Here is a 17,813-nt window from a genome sequence, read left to right as displayed (position 1 = left end):
CAGTACATTAGGAGGTGGCTGATGCTTTTAATCCCAGCACTTTGGGAGGCCAAGGTGGCCGGATCACCTGAGGTCAGGAGTTTGAGACCAGCCTGGCCAACATGGTGAAACCCTGTCTCTACTAAAAATACAAAAATTAGCCGGGTGTGGTGGTACATGCCTATAATCCCAGCTGCTACTAAGGAGGCTGAGGCGAGAGGATCACTTAAACCCAGGAGGCGGAGGTTGCACAGTTAGCCAAGATCATGCCATTGCACTCTAGCCTGGGCAACAGGGCGAGACCCTGTCTCAAAAAAATAGAGAGATGCAATTCAAGAAAAAAATATGTATAATTTTTTTTGTTGTTTTGAGACAGAGTCTCGCTCTTTCGCCAGGCTGGAGTGCAGTGACGCGATCTCAGTCACTGCAAGCTCCACCTCCTGGGTTCAAGTGGTTCTCCTGCCTCAGCCTCCCAAGTAGCTAGGACTACAGGTGAGCGCCACCACATCCAGCTAATTTTTGTATTTTTAGTAGAGACAGGGTTTCACCATGTTTGCCAGGATGGTCTTGATCTTTTGACCTCATGATCCACCCACCTCAGCCTCCCAAAGTGCTGGGATTACAGGTGTGAGCCACTGCACCCAGCCAAAAATATGTATAATTCTTTATTTAAAAAACGGTTAAAATATTGCTTATAGCCATTACTGGAAATGAATAAAAAATATATATATATTTAAATAAACTTTTAAAGGAAAAAAGTCCAGTACATTAACCTAATTCAATATTTTCTAACTGGCAGCACAGTATGTATGTCAGGAAGATGTCCAACACTGACCTTACTTACGTAGGTGCTACTGTGTAGGGTAAGACTGTGTAAACTGTAATTTGCTGGCAATCCTGGTCTCTTTGGTCACCCTTGCTGAGAAGACTAGACTCCTGGATATGTTAAAATAGATACATTAGCCCTGGTACCTGTTTGAACTTCTGACAAGGAAGCAAAGTAGCCGACTATTTCCCTATGCTGTAAGTCTTCTTTCTTCTTTGTTTGCTGTGGCCTTACAGCACTTACCACAGCATGTTGGAATTTTCTGTTTATGATCTGTCTCTCACTATATGGCAAGATCTTCTGATTATTCTGTATTCCCGACACTTAGCAAAGTACCTGGCACATACAGTGTCTCAGTGTTGGTTGAATTAAATTTACCTCTAAACCATCATTTAATAGCCCCCGGAGATGGGCACTGAGGAAGTGATTGACCGAAAAGTGGAGCTTGAAAAGGAGGATGGTCTTGTACTTCACAAACGCCTAAGCCAAGTGGACCCAGAAATGGCCGCCAAGCTGCATCCACATGACAAACGCAAAGTGGCCAGGTAAGAAAGCTTGGCCCGCTGACCCCAAATTCCTTTACACCTAGGGAGCAGTCAGTTCTTCAGTTTGCGCAGGTGATGAGAGAGATTTGGTAATAGCAGTTAGTGGAGACTGATGTGTTGTTCTAGCTCAGAAGGTTGGGAGGCCCTGAGTTACTGCCTCAGTTCAACTCCCTCAATAAATAATTGCACCCTACTTTGTTACATTTTAAATGCATAGTGCAATATCGTTTTCCCCTAGGGCCTGTATAATATTGCTTCATTTTCTATTTGATCTTTTGCTTGTATAACAGTTTTCATATACATTTTTTTCTGGCATGCAGCTTGTTTACATTGTGATTTGGGTTTCGTAATTGTGCAATGCTGTGTTCTGCCCCAGCAGCTTTCCCAGTGGGAGGTGGATTTTGTAAACTGTCTCATAGATCAGATCACCTTTGCACATGGAAACTATGTTGTAGCGAAGAGAGGTAGTGAATGAACTCACAAGGGTCATGTTTTTTTAGGTTGTTTTGAAATTACAGCCTCATGTTAGGCTTATTTTTCTGCAGTATTGGGAGTGATACCACTTCTGGCACAGTAGAACATCTAATGAAGGACCTACTCTATTGATGTTATTGATTAAATATTAAAGTAACATCTCATATTCATAGGCATTGTGAAGTATTCCACTCAAATGAATTTGATATTTTTCCTCCTAATTTTATCCCCCCAATGAAATTTTTTTTTTTCGAGTCAGAGTTTCGCTCTTGTTACCCAGGCTGGAGTGCAATGGCACGATCTCGGCTCACCGCAACCTCCGCCTCCTAGGTTCAGGCAATTCTCCTGCCTCAGCCTCCTGAGTAGCTGGGATTACAGGCATGCGCCACCATGCCCAGCTAATTTTTTGTACTTAGTAGAGACGGGGTTTCACCATGTTGACCAGGATGGTCTCGATCTCTTGACCTCGTGATCCACCCGCCTCGGCCTCCCAAAGTGCTGGGATTACAGGCTTGAGCCACCGCGCCCGGCCCCCCCCAATGAAATTTAATGTTAGAATATAGGGTTTAAAACATTCATTATTATTACTTTTTTTTTTTTTTTTTTTTTTTTGCTAGAGTCTTACTTTGTTTCCTAGGCTGGAGTGCAGTGGCACGATCATGGCTCACTGCAGCCTTGACCTCCTGGGCTCAGGTGTCCTCCTGCCTCAGGCTCCTGAGTAGCTGGGACTACAGGTGTGCACTACCACACCTGGCTAGTTTTTTAAATTTTTAATTGTTTGTAGAGGTGTTTTGCTATATTGCCCAGGCTAGTCCCAAACTCCTAGGCTCAAGCGACCCTCCTGCCTCAACCTACCAAACTGCTGGGATTATAGTCATGAGCCATAGTACTCAGCCAAGAAAAGGATTTCTTCAGGTAGGGTTGTCCTTTGGGCAGGGCAGAGGAAGTACAAATTGTAATATCTAAGTTTTCTCACCCCTTAAAGGCAATATAACCCCATTAAGAATGCAAGTTTTGGGCCAGGCATGGTGGCTGACACCTGTAATCCCAACACTTTGGGAGGCCAAGGTAGACAGATTGCCTGAGCTCAGGATTTCGAGACCAGCCTAGGCAACACAGTGAAAACCTGTCTCTACTAAAATACAAAAAATTAGCCAGGCATGGTGGCATGCTCCTGTAGTCCCAGCTACTCAGGAGGCTGAAGCAGGAGAATTGCTTGAACCCAGGAGGCAGAGGTTGCAGTGAGCCAAGATTGCACCACTGCACTCCAGCTTGGGCAACAGAGTGAGACTGTCTCAAAATAAAAAATAAAAATAAAAAAAGGAAAAACGAATGCATGTTTTAGATTAATGAAGTTTATTTTCAGTATCCAAACATTTTAAACACTTTAATAGAAAACATTCAATTTTTTTTAAACTTAGGAACATTATCATGAACATACCTTTTTATATTGTTTATTACATCCTTCTAGAGCTTGGTATTTATTATTCTCTCCTTTTACTAATCAGTTATTTCCTGTCACCTTTCCTCATTTTGCTGCTTCTAAATGAGTAATTAGTTTGATAAATTTTTTTTTTTTAAGTAAGAGTCAATAGGTTCTAAGCAAAGGCTCTAGAGTCTTCTTTAGAGAATGAGGTCTTTTTTTTTTTTTAATCTTTCTTTTGGCTTGAGGCTGTATTTTAACTCCAGATAAGTGAGATATCTGTTACTACATTTTTTTCTCATAGATCTTCTTTGAGAGACCAGTGATACTGAAAGACAAGGGGTCTACACTCTTGCGTTAGAGTTTCAGGAAGTAGAATTAGGTCAGGAAGGGAAAGATCACTTTCAGGCTGATAAGTTGCAATCACCCAGAGTGGTAGAGTATAGATTTGGGAGTTAAATTACCTGTGCCGCATAACATAATAGATACAGACAGAAGTGGATGGTGGTTTAAGAATAAGTATGTGAGTTCTTTTCTCAGTGATCTTTGTGCCAGTAGAGCACTGGATTAGCCAGGAGCATTCTTCATTAATTTGACATATTTAAAAAGAAAGCTGATGAGCTGGATGTACAACATGCTTTTGTACTGTGGGAAAGGCACGCCAGCGAGACCAGACTTGTTGGCTTGTAACAAAGTGTCCCAAACAAGCTCTTTTACTGTTTATCTGAAAGTGAGTGAGTACCATTCTGTTTTATAGAAGAAACCTGTTGTTTCTGAACCTATTTAACTGATTTCAGAAAAGTTTATGTATCTTTAGAGAAACAGTATTATTTCTTACTTTACCTAAAGTTTTCTTTAGGACACTTTTCTGAGTAGCTGTAGGACCAGAGTAACCCTAGACCTTCATGTCTTTTGGGACTTAATGCAGTGAAAATGAGAATAAGCCTTTCTGCATTCCCCGCTTTTTGAAGAGACAGGATCTCTCTGTTGTTGCTCAGATTGGTCTTGAACTCCTGAGCTCAAGCAGTCCTCTCACTTTGGCCTCCTGAGTAGCTGGGACTACAGGTGTGCACACTGTCATGCCTGGCTTTCAAGAATGAGGCTTTCTATAATAAACAGCCTTTCTTCGTGTTTTACTTGAGAATGAATATTTTCTAATGGTTTTTATGGGTGTGCCCTCTCTGCCCCCTTTTAAATTACTTAGGAGCTTGCAAGTTTTTGAAGAAACAGGAATCTCTCATAGTGAATTTCTCCATCGTCAACATGCAGAAGAAGGTGGTGGTCCCCTTGGAGGTCCTCTTAAGTTCTCTAACCCTTGCATCCTCTGGCTTCATGCTGACCAGGCAGGTAACAGCCCCTTGATGCCCTAGAGTCCCTCTGTGATGGAACTTAGAGTAATAAGTTACTATATATATAAAATGCTTAGAACCTTGGGAGGCTCATAATAAACACTAAATAATTATTAGCTATTAATTTTATTATCATTGTCATTATTTGTTGACTTAGGCAGAGTACCATTCCCCTAGATATCTGTTTGGAAAAGGAGGAAGTGTAGCCATGGCACTAGGATAAGACATCATGGGTAGAGTGGGATGGGATGGATGGAATGGGAAAAGAGACTGCCATCCAGGGAAGATCCAAAGGAGAAAAAGAAGGAAGTCTCTTGTGGAAGGTTGGCTGGAGGCTAGAATGTTCTAGAAACAGTATGCCTTATAATTAGCTTGCTGGCTTGATGGTGTTTTGTTGCTAAAGTATAATTATGCCTGTAACTTATTCATCCAGCAAACATTCAGTAAGCATTCAGTGAAGTGCTGGGTATTCTGTGTTGTACTTGGGTTTCGGAATTGAAGAAGAGACAGTGCCTTTTCTTAAGGAATTCCCAGTCTAGTGGGACGACAGACAAGGAGATAGATTCTGTCTGTCTGTATATTATTTATGTGATAAATGCTGGGCTAGAGATATTTTCAGAGTGCTGTAGGGCCACAGAGAAAGGATGACAAACATTCTCTGGGGAGAGTCAGAGAACAGTTTGCAAAGATAGCCTATGATAGGCCTGGAAAGATGACATTATGTGGACAAACAGTGGAGTATAGCACAGAAGAGCACAGGCTCTTGAGGCAGACTGTCTGAGAGCAAATTCCTGCTCCACTAGCTTCTAGTTATGTGAATTGTAAGACAAATTAGTTTACCTTTCTGTGTCCCAATTCTCCTGTAAAATGGAGGTAATAATAATTGTATATATTTCATAGCTGCATTAAGGATTAAATGAATTATTACATATACAGAGCTCAGCATGTGGTTGACACATGATGAGTCTACAATAAATGCAAACTTTCTAGGAAGGTTACTGTTTCTGTAGGCCAAGAAATCGCAGTGGTAGAGATGTAGAAGAACATAATTAAAATGATGACAATGAAAAAAAGTGGTGACAATGTATTGTTAAATTAATCTGCCATAAATTAATAGAAAAAGTTAATTTTTCAATAATTAAATTTTGTAAATAAAAACTTACACTGTACAGTTCAGGATAAAATAATGGTATCTGATTCATAATAAAACTGTCCCATCTGACCAATTACGACCTTTCACTCTTTGTTCCTTTGCTTGGCTCAGTAGCTTAGAATGTATCTAGGATGTCTTTGGATTAAAGTTCCATGTTCCTATCCCAGGTGTCATCTAGGGATTCTCAAATGTAAGTAACACTAAGTTACAGTATAATGGCACATTAAATTAAAAATAAGAAAGGTAAACCGGGGGGTCCTCAGCCACCTCTAAAACACATTGGGATATACATTCCATAAGAGAAGAAAATGTTTGTCCTTCACAATAGCTGAAATTTTATGCTTTCTCTATATAATGAGAAGGCATGTGCTTCATTGTGGCTGTTTTTATTTGGAGTTGCAAAGTCATAAGTGTAAGTAAATAAAGTATGAATTATTACATAATCTTTGGAATCTGAATTCTTTCTTCCATTTGGACAATTTATCTTCTTTTGTGACTGCCTGTTCACTCGTCATGTAAGTATATATATACCTACAACTTGCTTGCTGGTTGATGGGCTAATTTGATTCAAGTTCTAGATAAGCGCTTGGATAAGAGGGTGGATGACATGCTTGCTGCTGGGCTCTTGGAGGAACTAAGAGATTTTCACAGACGCTATAATCAGGAGACTGTTTCGGAAAATAGGTGAGGATTTGGCTGTTATTCTGACCTTTTCTCCATCTTTTGCCTGTATTCAAAAGACCATAACACTAATACTGGCTTTGGGTCTACTGATTAATCAGTCTTTGTTACAGATGCAGTTTTTTAATCTTTCAGACATTGCCAGGAGTTAACTTTTCAAGGAAGTAACCTGGTGGGTAGGGGAGGGGAGAATTTCAGAGAATCAGTAACTGCTCAGGATGTCAATTTCCCTATCTGACAGATGAAATGACTCAACTAGGTCCATCTCCAAAGCCCCTGCTAGCTTTTAGGAGCAATGGCTCACCTGCTGATGCCCTCCTGTTCCCAGCCAGGACTATCAACATGGTATCTTCCAATCAATTGGCTTCAAGGAATTTCACGAGTACCTGATCACTGAGGGAAAATGCACACTGGAGACTAGTAACCAGCTTCTAAAGAAAGGTGTGAATTCTTCCGTCTAACCTAGTCTTGGACATCTTTGGGTGACAGGGTACTCTACTGGTATGGTCTGAGAAAGAGCCAAGGCTCAAAGTGTCCCAAATAGCCTCCAGTTCAGAATTGAGATTTTTCGTCACCAAGTCTGACATTGTACTGCCGTGGCTGATTTTCTCCTCTTGGGCTGGGAGGGCCTGCCTCTCTGCAGGGTAAGGAGTGCTTACCTAGATGTTCTTAAATCTATTGCATCTTTCAGGTATTGAGGCTCTGAAACAAGTAACCAAGAAATATGCCCGGAAGCAAAACCGATGGGTTAAAAACCGTTTTCTGAGCAGTAAGTCTCATGTTTTTCCTTATCCCATGGGTCTGTTTTCAATAGAATATAGATTCCTCAGCTCACTCAGAAAGTGAATTTTAGTTTCTGGGCCTGTTCTAAGATTTTGGATCTGACCTAGGGGAAGTTCTATAACATAAATGATTATCCAGGGATATTTTCTTGTGATGTCTCAGAAAAAAAAAATTGTTTGCACTGAGGAGTCTGCCTTCTGCCTTGAACAGATGGATACTGGCTGCAAACAGCTAAGAACAACAGCAGCCTCTTCTTAGGAGAGTTGGTGTTCAGGGTCAATTTTTAGCTTCAGTTTTGTACCTGAAGGGCAGTCAGATTTCTGTAGGGAGGATTTCCTAATTACAGTGTTTTCTGGGGGCCAGATGAGTAGTATAAAAAGACACCTTCACCATTTCTCCCAGCGTCTCCACATGGTGCTTCAGATTGCTTCAAATGAAACTTTAGCTGAATAGCATTTTTAAGGGAAAAGAAAGGAAATTCTCATTCATTTGACCCTGTCTTGTGCCTTTGGCACTAAATTTGATGCTAGACGTATATTATTGAGTCTTCAAGGTAGGTGTTATTCTTTTCTTTTTACAGATAAGAAAATGAAGGCCTATCGAAGTTAAATAACTTGCCAAAAATCACTCAGCTAGTCGGCGGTAGATAACTGAAGGCAGGCCTGACACAGAGTCCACACTCTGCTTTATACTACTACTCTTATTTCCTTTAGCTGTAACTTTAGCAAGACACCATTAGTATTGGACTGTGGGTAAAAAACTATGTGATTATGAGCTAATGGAGGTTAAGCATAAGTGAAACTTCAGTTTTATCTTGTGGACATGTTTTAAATATGCTTCTGAATCATCCTGTGTTTACCTTTTGCCGGTAGACTTCTGCTCTCAATTACAGAAAGGGCCAGCTGAAGCCTCTGCCCCCCTCAGTGCCTCTGAAAATACATAACTTGATCCTTGCTGTTGACCACTAAACTGCTGACATTCCCTCTCCCAGCTCCTGCTCTCTGCCTGAGCTCTCCAGTGTGGTTGTGGTGTGAAGAGGCTCGTAAAGCTTTCTTCTGCCTATCCTGCCTTCTCTGAATGTCCTGGTAGATAGAAGTCTTAGTGTCATCTGAAGTTGAAGCTCACTACTGTTCTACAAATTTCTAATGGAGCTTCTCTTCTCCCCATGTCTGACAATAAGCCTGTAACGGAAGACTTTTTGGTAATAATTTAGAACTTCTTCCTGTAGTAAAACCACAATAATTCCTCCATCTCTGAGGCAGGAGGAGTTGATGGCACAGCATGTCATATGCCTGTTCCTCATTCGTGTGTATGCCAGTATCGTCCTGGTGCTGGAGTGAAAGGCACAGCTGCCCTGTAAATCAGGAGCCGTGCATGATTGGCCAGGGCTGGTCTGCTGGGATATGGTTCTGGCAGGAAGCCAGGGGGACTTCCCCACTCCAGCTTGGCCTTGGACCCAAGCCAGAAATAGCAGCTGGGAGCTGAGAACTTGTTGAAAGGTGCTTAGACAGGGCACAGAAGCCCAACAAAGGGCTTAGAGGAGAAAGGAAAATGTAGAGTGGCCTGGAAACAGGTGCAGAGCTTAGCCAAGGCCAGGTGTGCTGTGGATGCTGCCTGCACCCTCCTAGTCTCACCTTTCCGTGTGGTGGCAGGTGCAGCCCAGTCCAGTTTATGAAGAATCTTATTTGTGGTTGGCACAATCAAAAGGCCAGCACCTGCCAGTCGCTGGCATCCCAAGGCCTTTGATGTTTTTGTCCATGGTCGATGCTCTTTGCCTTTAGGCAACTGACTTAACCTAGCTGTGGAAGGCAATTGAGTGTGTTCATAGGCTGAGAAGCTACCACAGAGACTAAACTCTTGCAACATGGTTGGCTCAGGTGGGTGAAATACCTGTGGCTATATTCTTTGCTACCTTCAGTCTCATCTTCATTCAAAAGCGTCTATCGGGGGTCTTGAATACCCTGTAGATCAGGTCTTTAAAAGAAGTTACTCAACTACATCAATTCCAAGGCTTATTTCTAGTTCGCAGATTCTGCGGCTCATTGACTGATATAATCCCAGCCCATGCTGTCAAGGAATTTCATGAGTCCCAGGCCGCTGAGGCAGTATATCCAAACCCAAGACTAGTATCTGCTCCTAAAAAAAGCTGTGAATTCTCTTGCCACAGATCGCCATCATTGTAAGATGATTTGGAACTTAAAATAGGCACTTACTTAAAGCTGTTAGTTTATTTCTTCTTGTGATGTGCTGTCTTTGTGTGGTAGCCCACACTATTCTGGTTTCCTGGCTGATTGGAAGATCCTGCACCCATGTATTCAGATTATGTAGCTAGTCTTATTGGCTGCAGAGCAGTTGAACCTCTAGGTCTTTCTTGGATTGTGGTTCATGTTCGGCTAGAATGAATAGCATGGTCAGAATGTTTACTCCTTTGGCTCTGTGTGTTTCTCTGGAGGATTTCAGAGTCCTGGGTGCAGAATAGATTGGGTCATAGAGGCTAATCTCACAACCTGTCTTTGTCATAATTAGGACCCGGTCCCAGTGCCCCCCCTGTCTATGGCTTAGAGGTATCCGATGTCTCGAAGTGGGAAGAGTCTGTTCTCGAACCTGCTCTTGAAATCGTACAAAGTTTCATCCAGGTAATTGTGAATCATTATACAGTCGGTTTTCTGGTTTTCAGAGCACTTTTGTTAGCTGACACCTTTGTTGCTATATTGAAGAGCCAGCCCTTCTTTTCCATAGAATAAAGCAGAAGAGCTGGCTGTTTTTCGATAGAGACTGGAGACTGCTTTTCTACTTTTACATTTAGAAAGGTTGTTGCTAAAATCTGTATATAGCCAATCTGCTCTCTGGGGTGAAAAAAAGAAATCTTAGGAAAATCCTACTTCCCTTAATAGAGAATCATATTCAGATTTCTTTGAATTGAATACTTCTTCCACCCTTGATCTTTTAGGGCCGCAAGCCTACAGCCACTCCAATAAAGATGCCATACAACGAAGCTGAGAACAAGAGAAGTTATCACATGTGTAACATCTGTGACCGAATCATCATTGGGGATCGTGAATGGGCAGGTAGAGTATGGGGAGGGGCGTGAAGAAATCTATAAGGGTGGGTTCACATTGACTTCATGAAATTTAAGGTCTTTGGTAGATTGAACCTATAGTCTATTTATTTATAAAGGGATAGCTAGATTCCTCTAAGAGCCTATTCCCAAATTCCTTGGAGGCTTTCCCCAATTGGGGAGTTGTCTCTGTATTCTGAGATTCAAAGGAAGATCAAATGCTCTCCATCTTCTTCAGCTGGAATTGATACTTTGTACTAAGAGATCTGCAGTTAAATTTCTAGAGCTCCTTTGACTTCATGGTCAGCCTTAGAGGAATATCTTGGCGTTTCATGTTTATAACTCAGTGGGTGTGAGATTAGGAAGTAAGGATCTAAGGGAGGCCAGGCAGCTCATCCAGTAGACTGGAAGAAGCAGAAGCATAGCTGGGTGGGGGCAGGATATACAGTTACTACTCCTGAGTGTGTTTTTTAAAAGTGATACCTCTTCAGTAACTTTTGAAGTAATTGTTGACATAGTGGTAGTTGCTAAAACCGTGATAAAAAGATGTGAAGGGAAATTGTGTGAAAGCAAGCCTGTCACACATTTATAAAGAAGGTTAGATCCCCACCACCTCAGGGCCAGCCCCACCCTAAGGCTCTGTACCCCGCCTGCATTAGAGCCTGGATCTGCCTCTGCCGCAGAGTCTCATTGCCCTCACATTGTTGGATTTTCAGATTTCTGTAGTCATCCACGTAAAGCCCAGGACTTCATCCTCAAGCCTTGAGTTTAATGTATTTAGAAACAGGTGTAAGGCTTGCTCCTTTCAGGCACAGTGGGGCTTATCATTTACCCAGCGGCTGGGATCCTTCTGTTCAGAGTGCTGTTTTGCATGGGATTCTCAGAGAAGTAGATTTTTCTTCCCAAAGCAGCCAATAGAATGATTAGGTCTATTAACTGGTAACTGGCAAAATGAACTCCATTGTCAGAGACTGGGGACGGCTGTGATTGCCCAACCAGCAGAAGAAGCCTCGATTGTCGTTGGTTTATAATGATGAAAGGGGAAGAGAAAGAGAGTGTCTGATTGTTTTTGTCTAAAGGAAACTTAGTGGTTCGATTTGTTGAATGTCCTTCAGGGATAGCCTTAGAGAAGCAACATTTGTGAGCCTTTGTGAGCTTAGCTTGTGTAAGCCCTTCTGTAGTGCCATCTGTCAAGTCCTGCTCCCATCTCCTGCTGCCTTGGAGAGCCAGCCCAGAAGCCCATTTTTTGCCTTAGGCTTTAGCTAGAGAACAAAGCTGACTTCTTTCCCCAAGTAAACTTTTCTTTTACTTCTAACCCCTACCTTACTTATTCTTGCTTCTAAACTCTTAAAAATGCTGTTTTAAATATATATAAAAGAATTTAAACTAGTTGTCTATCTCTTTCAGTGTTACCACATGAGATTTCCTTGAAAAAAGAGGAGGATAGTGAAAATAAACCTGTATGAGTCAGTCAGAAGGTGGGAACTGTCTTAGGGGTGACAGATCAGGAGTTGATAGCAGGCAGCAGTGGCCTTTAGCTTCACTTCCTCTGTGGACCTTCAGAAGAGATCGTCGGTGATAAATGCACCTTCCTGTCTCCCTGGAGCAGTGTGTGCCTAGAGAATAGGAATCTTGCCAGAGTCATTCGCATGACCTTTTTGACTCAAGCACAGGGATGTCACACCAGGAAGGACAACAGGCAATGCCCTGCAGTACAGATGAGGATTTGAATTTCTAACTTTTCAGCCTTACAAGTTAAATGCATCTGTAGCAGGAAGCCCCATACTACAGAGACCTGATTCTGGAAAGTAGGATCTCTTTTTGAAGCTATAGGTCTAAGTAGAAGGGTTTACCTGCTGTGTGACCTTGAACATTTTGTAAGACCTCTCTGAACTTCAGTTTCCCTTGTATAAAATGGGCAGAATAGTACCATCTTACAAGACTGCCATGAGGATTAGTGATGTAAAGTACCTAGCAGGGAGCACTTTGATATGTGGTAGCTTTATTTTGCTAGCTCGCTGGCCGTATAATTTATTCTTCCCTCAAAAATGCTAAGCAGCTATAAGTTGATCCTGCTATTTATTGTTGAAGAAAAGCATTGTATAGTTAATTTTACTTGCTTCTAGGATTAATTCTGAAAATTCTAATGAGTTTTTTCTTTGTTTGTTTGGTTTTGTCTTATCAGCGCATATAAAATCCAAATCCCACTTGAACCAACTGAAGAAAAGAAGAAGATTGGATTCAGATGCTGTCAACACCATGGAAAGTCAGAGTATTTCCCTAGACCATGACAAAGAACCTAAAGAGAAGGGATCCCCAGGGCAGAATGATCAAAAGTTGAAATGCTGCATTTAAGAGACTTGTCTGGTGGCCTTTGCAAATGTGGCAAGGATCCAGTTCAGGAGGGAGTGTTATGTCTGTCTCCCAGTCTGGGCAGAGAGTGCCATGTAGAATTGCCTGCATAGGAGAAAAGCTCTCACCATTTTCTTTCATTCAGTGGTGTGGTTTTAAAGTCTCATGTTCTCTGTAATGGAAACAGCAGGTCTTGTCAGCTCCTTGTGTGGCTGATGTGTCTGGAAATGATGTAGTTCAGGAAAGCATTTTTTTTTTCTTTGAAACTTAAAGGTTCTTTTTTTAATAAGGCACAGATTCCACATTTTTGTATGTGAGGATCTTTTTAATGGTGAATACCAGGATTGACTATATCCCTTTAAAGAAGTTTTATTATGGCCAAAATTATCTAAATTCCAGATGCTTTTGTAGATGACTGAAGTATTTGTGAGCCACATATCAGGAGCTGTAGATTTGAGTGAATGGCAGGAAAGGACCATCCCCATTGAGATGATTAAGTGAACCACTCTAGTTCTCGGAATTCTGCAGAAGGAATCAGACTGAGGAAGCTGTGACGTGGGGCTTGAAGAATAAAGACTTTGAGATTGGCGAGCTGCTCATATGTAATAGTTATTATCACTGCTGTCTTTCTGTTGAATTACAAATCTATATTATTTTTATTGAAGGTTAAATAAAGAAAAAATTTACAAGAGCCTCTGTGATCCGTAAAAAGACATACAAAGTCCATGTCTAGTTTATGCACAGTATACTCTGTTATCAACATGATAGCTTTTTCTCAAATTTGACATTGTTCATAGATCATGCTGTCTGTTCATTCATGTAGCAGGTGTTTACTTAACACATTATAGTCCTTGAAGACATCTAGAGAAGGTCTTTTATTGGAGGTCTGTTGTTTCCAGTTGAAGCCCTCTAGAGTGACCTGAGCTGCCAGCAATGTTAAATAGATACTTACTTATACATATAGCATCAAATATAGCATTTTTAGGGTATCATTAAGCAGCATTGACTACATTTACAATGTTGTGCAATCGTTACCACTATCTGTTTCCAAAACTTTTTTGTCACTCCAAACAAACTTTGTGCCCCTTAAGCATTAACTCCCCATTCAAATACATTTTGTTTGTTCAGAATCTGCTATATGAGAGGCCTTGAATTAGGCTAAAGGGAATGCAGAGATGAGATGTGGTTCTTGCCTTCAGGGAGCTTGTAAATAATTGCATTTGTACACAAACACCAATCCAGGCAATTGAATATCAGAGGCCTTAAGAGCTGTGTAGAATTTCAGTTTAGAAGGAAGGGAAGGGATCATGGAAGGAGGAGCATTTCTGCTGGACCTTGAAAAGCAGTTAATGGTAAATGTTTTGTTTCCTATGCATATAAGACTTCATAGAGGAGAAGCTAGAATGAAAAAAACTAACTCAATTGACCTTTTTAAACAGATCCTCACCCATCTTTAGCTGATTTGAATGTCAAAAATAAGTTTATTCTCTGGGCTAAGAAGTTTATTAACTATTAGGACCTAACAGTGGGAAACCACATCTTCCCAGTGGGAGGGAGATGGGTGCTTACTGTGAGCCAAGTAGTGCCAAGTCCTCTTTATACGTTATCTTCTCACACAGTCCTGGGAGGGAGATGCTGTTAATAAGGGGGAAAAAACTAAGGCTCAGCGGTGGAGTACAGCTAGCTAGTGGCAGAGCTGGAATTGAGGTGAGGCTGGAAACTCAAGCTATTAAGCACTGTGTTAAGCTGGCTGTTTGTAGGGAAGAACCTTAGTTTCTCTGACCAAGTTGCTAAATATGTTTTAAAGCTTAAAAAGCCCTTAATCCTTCCATCTGAAATACCTGGAGCAGTAAATTACTGGACTCGTTATCTCCACGGCAATTGGAAATCAGGCATTTTTTACAAAAAAATCAAAGTGTCTAATATTTACAAAGCACTTACTAAGTGTAAGGCACTGGTTGAGCCCACTGATCATCTTAGAAATTGTAAATTCAGCCAAATGAATTCCTTTATCAGCAGCAAAGAGCCTGGGAAAGGCAGAACACTCACTAGAAATCTGCATGGTGCTCTGGTCTGAGCCATTGCCCTGAGTAGATTTCCCCTTTTGTGCCTGCTGCCCTATGAATGACTTTGCTGTCGAGTGTAGGGAAGAAAAGTAATTTGTCTTGTGATGGTCATAAATATAGAGATGAAAGAATCCTTTACCTCTTGTATGGGTGGGGAAACTGAGGCCTAAAAATGGATGTTCTAGTCACAGAGCAAGGCAAAGCCAGGACAAACCTTAGATCACCTTTCTTACTCTACTACTAAATCTCATACCAAATCTCATCTGAGAGCTGAAAAGTACCATAGAGCTTTGGGCTATTTGCTCAGCCTGGAGTGAGAATGAGGAATGCCACTTTGTACCATCTGGCCATAGCTAATCCCCAGGCAAGCATAGCCCTCCAGTCCAGGTACCCAGAGCCTCCACTCCATCACACCAGCAGTGCTATCTAAATGGCTTTGGCAATTAATTCCAATACTTGGTGAGCTATTAGGTTCATCTGCTTCTGTCAGTAAAAATCTCGATTAGGCTTTAGATACTTTTTTTTTTGAGATGGAGTCTCTCCCTGTCGCCCAGGCTGGAGGGCAGTGACACAATCTCGGCTCACTGCAACCTCTGCCTCCCAGGTTCAAGTGATTCTCCTGCCTCAGCCTCCCAAGTAGCTGGGACTACAGGCGTGCACCACCCACCACGCCCGGCTAGTTTTTGTATTTTTAGTAGAGACAGGGTTTCACCGTATTGGCCAGGCTGGTCTCGAACTCCTGACCTTGTGATCTTCCTGCCTCAGCCTCCCAAAGTGCTGGGATTACAGGCACGAGCCACTTCCAACTGTAAGAAGTATCTAAAGCACTTGGCCAGCTTTAGATACTTCTTACAGTTCAGGCAATTGTAACTGGGTAGAAAGTACTTTGATTCTCAACAGAGATCTAGATTCTTAGACTTGAAAATACTTTACTTGATTTTTAGGGCTAAGCAAGAGAACAGCTCATTTGTACTCCAGGAATATGGCTTGATCCTTCCTAACTCTCTAATTTTTTGTACTCTCTTAGTTCTGTTTAGTTCCAAAGAGGATTTTTTTTCCTTAAAACAAAACACACGGTATAACATTAAAAAACAATAGTCTGGGTGTAGTGGTTCACGCCTGTAATCCCTACACTTTGGGAAGCTGAGGCAGAAGGATCACTCAAGCCTAGGAGTTTGAGACCAGCCTAGGCAATGCAGTGAGATCCAGTCTACAAAAAAAAAAAAAAAAAAAAAAAAAATGGCCAGGTCTGGTGGGACATGCCTATAGTCCCAGCTACTTGGAAGGCTTCGGTAGGAGGATGACGAGCCTGGGAGATTGAAGCTACAGTGAGACACAATCATGCCACTGCACTCCAGCCTGGGTGACAGAGCAAGACCATGTGGCTCAAAAATAAAATAACCCCTTCTCCCAAACACATGCATGAAATCAACCTTTTATGAATGCAGTGACTTGTTAATATCCCTGGCACCTAGAAACAGTCAAATATTTGTTAAATTAATTTCACGAAAGCATAAAAACGAACTAGGTCTCTACCTAGGTGATCTGCTTCAATTGTTAAATATCCTTCAGCCAGGATGAAGAAATTTTGGGATAGCCACTTGCATGAATTTTAGATTTGATTATCACCTACTTGGGCAGTTAGGGCTGTTTTCTAAAATGATGGCTAACTGGTTATTTGTAAAGCTACTCTGAATGCTTACGAAGGAAGCTGCATGTTTGTATTAGTGTGGGTAAAAGGCTAAGTGTTATAACAAAGAGACCCAACGATACAGTGGCTTAAAGAACAAAGAAGTTTATTCTTTCCCACATAACAGCTCTGAAGGGAGTTAACCTGTCTGAAGTGAGCAGTCCAGGTCATTGGGACAGCTCTCCTCCAAATGGTCATTCAGGGACACAGGTTCCTCGTATCATGTTGCTTCTCCATCCTCTGGAGCATTGTCTTCATCTGCTGCATGCTTGAAGCTGGGTCATCACTGGTCCCAGCTGATGGGAAGGGGAAAAGGAGCAGGGAGAAGGCTGACCTGCTGCCTGAAGGCCTAGACCCTGCAGTGGCATGGATACTTCTGCAAACATTCTCACTTTCCACTAGCGAGGATTTAGCCCGATGGCCACACCTACCTGCCAGGAGGGCTGAGAAAGGCAGTCAAGCCATGTGCCAAGAAGGAATGGGAGGACAGGTTTTGGTGGGTAACTTACAGTCCCCACTAAACTGGTATCATGGAAGGAGCACTCAACTCCAGGCTCATTTAACTAATCCATTAACTCTGTTAGTTTGCTAGGGGCAAATCTATTTCCCCTTCTGTGAAATTAGTGAGTTGTATTGAGCTGACCTCTGCTGAAATACTTCAAAAAGTAAAGCTTGACAAAATTCTGACTGGTAAGACTTTAAGATGAAAATAAGAAAGCATTATAGGGAGTGGGAGACCTTATAAACCTCAGGGCCAATGGCTGATACTCTAAACATGGCGGGGGAGAGATGGAAGGTGTTTTGGTGGTATTTTTGAATAACTGAACTGATAATAACTGCCACCTCCAGACTTTGTTTTACGTGGCGGGGCAGAGGCAGGGGGAGAGAGAAGCCACTGTTTGTATTTGCAGCTGAACACTTTACTTTCTAATATACTATCTGTGTGATCTGGGGACTATTGCTTAAAAGCCTGTTTCCTCATATATTAAATGAAGTTATCTGTATTCCGGGGGACGTGGTAAAGATTAAGTGAGGTCCTTTTGTAAATAGCATAGTGTTTTGTCACTGTACTGCCAAGTAAATGGTAGGTATAAATTGGATTTATTTGCTTCATTGGGGAAAATTTTTTGTTGTTGTTTTTTTTTTGAGACAGAGTCTCACTGTTGCCAGGCTGGAGTGCAGTGGCGCAATCTCGGCTCACTGCAACCTCGACCTTCCGGGTTCAAGCAATTCTCCTGCCTCAGCCTCCCAAGAAGCTGGGATTACAGGCGCCTGTCACCACTTAGTAAACTCCTGCACATCCTTCAAGGCCCAGATCTGATGTCCTCTCCTTAGAAAAACTTCTTCGACTCCTCTAGGAGGCTTAATTTCTCCACCTAGCAGTTAATACGTTAGTGTTAATATTAGCTGGTGCTTATGTAGTCCTGTGAGCTA

At 41.9% G+C, this 17,813-nt stretch overlaps 1 protein-coding gene across 4 annotated transcripts in view; it reads left to right on the top strand.

Annotated features, from left to right (window-relative positions):
- Positions 1-13,314, top strand: part of TRIT1 (tRNA isopentenyltransferase 1) — a 38,139-nt gene extending 24,825 nt beyond the window's left edge. For 2 of the 4 annotated variants that reach the window (XM_032247053.1, XM_032247054.1), the window contains exons 4-11: positions 1,205-1,350; positions 4,452-4,594; positions 6,322-6,433; positions 6,759-6,871; positions 7,122-7,199; positions 9,740-9,849; positions 10,164-10,281; positions 12,457-13,314. In XM_032247053.1, coding sequence (XP_032102944.1) covers positions 1,205-1,350; positions 4,452-4,594; positions 6,322-6,433; positions 6,759-6,871; positions 7,122-7,199; positions 9,740-9,849; positions 10,164-10,281; positions 12,457-12,626 — 990 coding nt within the window. In that variant the 3' untranslated portion in view covers positions 12,627-13,314. Of the gene's footprint in view, positions 1-1,204; positions 1,351-4,451; positions 4,595-6,321; positions 6,434-6,758; positions 6,872-7,121; positions 7,200-9,235; positions 9,393-9,739; positions 9,850-10,163; positions 10,282-12,456 lie in introns of all 4 variants that reach the window. The other 2 variants (XR_004259465.1, XR_004259466.1) reach the window with 2 other exon arrangements.
- The last annotated feature ends 4,499 nt before the right edge of the window (positions 13,315-17,813 follow it).

The sequence above is a fragment of the Sapajus apella genome, unplaced genomic scaffold (assembly GCF_009761245.1).
Source record: "Sapajus apella isolate SASKATOON/1434 unplaced genomic scaffold, GSC_monkey_1.0 scaffold62, whole genome shotgun sequence".
NCBI classification, from domain to species: Eukaryota; Metazoa; Chordata; class Mammalia; order Primates; family Cebidae; genus Sapajus; species Sapajus apella.
The sequence above is the reverse complement of the archived record's forward strand: the minus strand, read 5'-3'. Positions and strand labels throughout refer to the sequence as shown.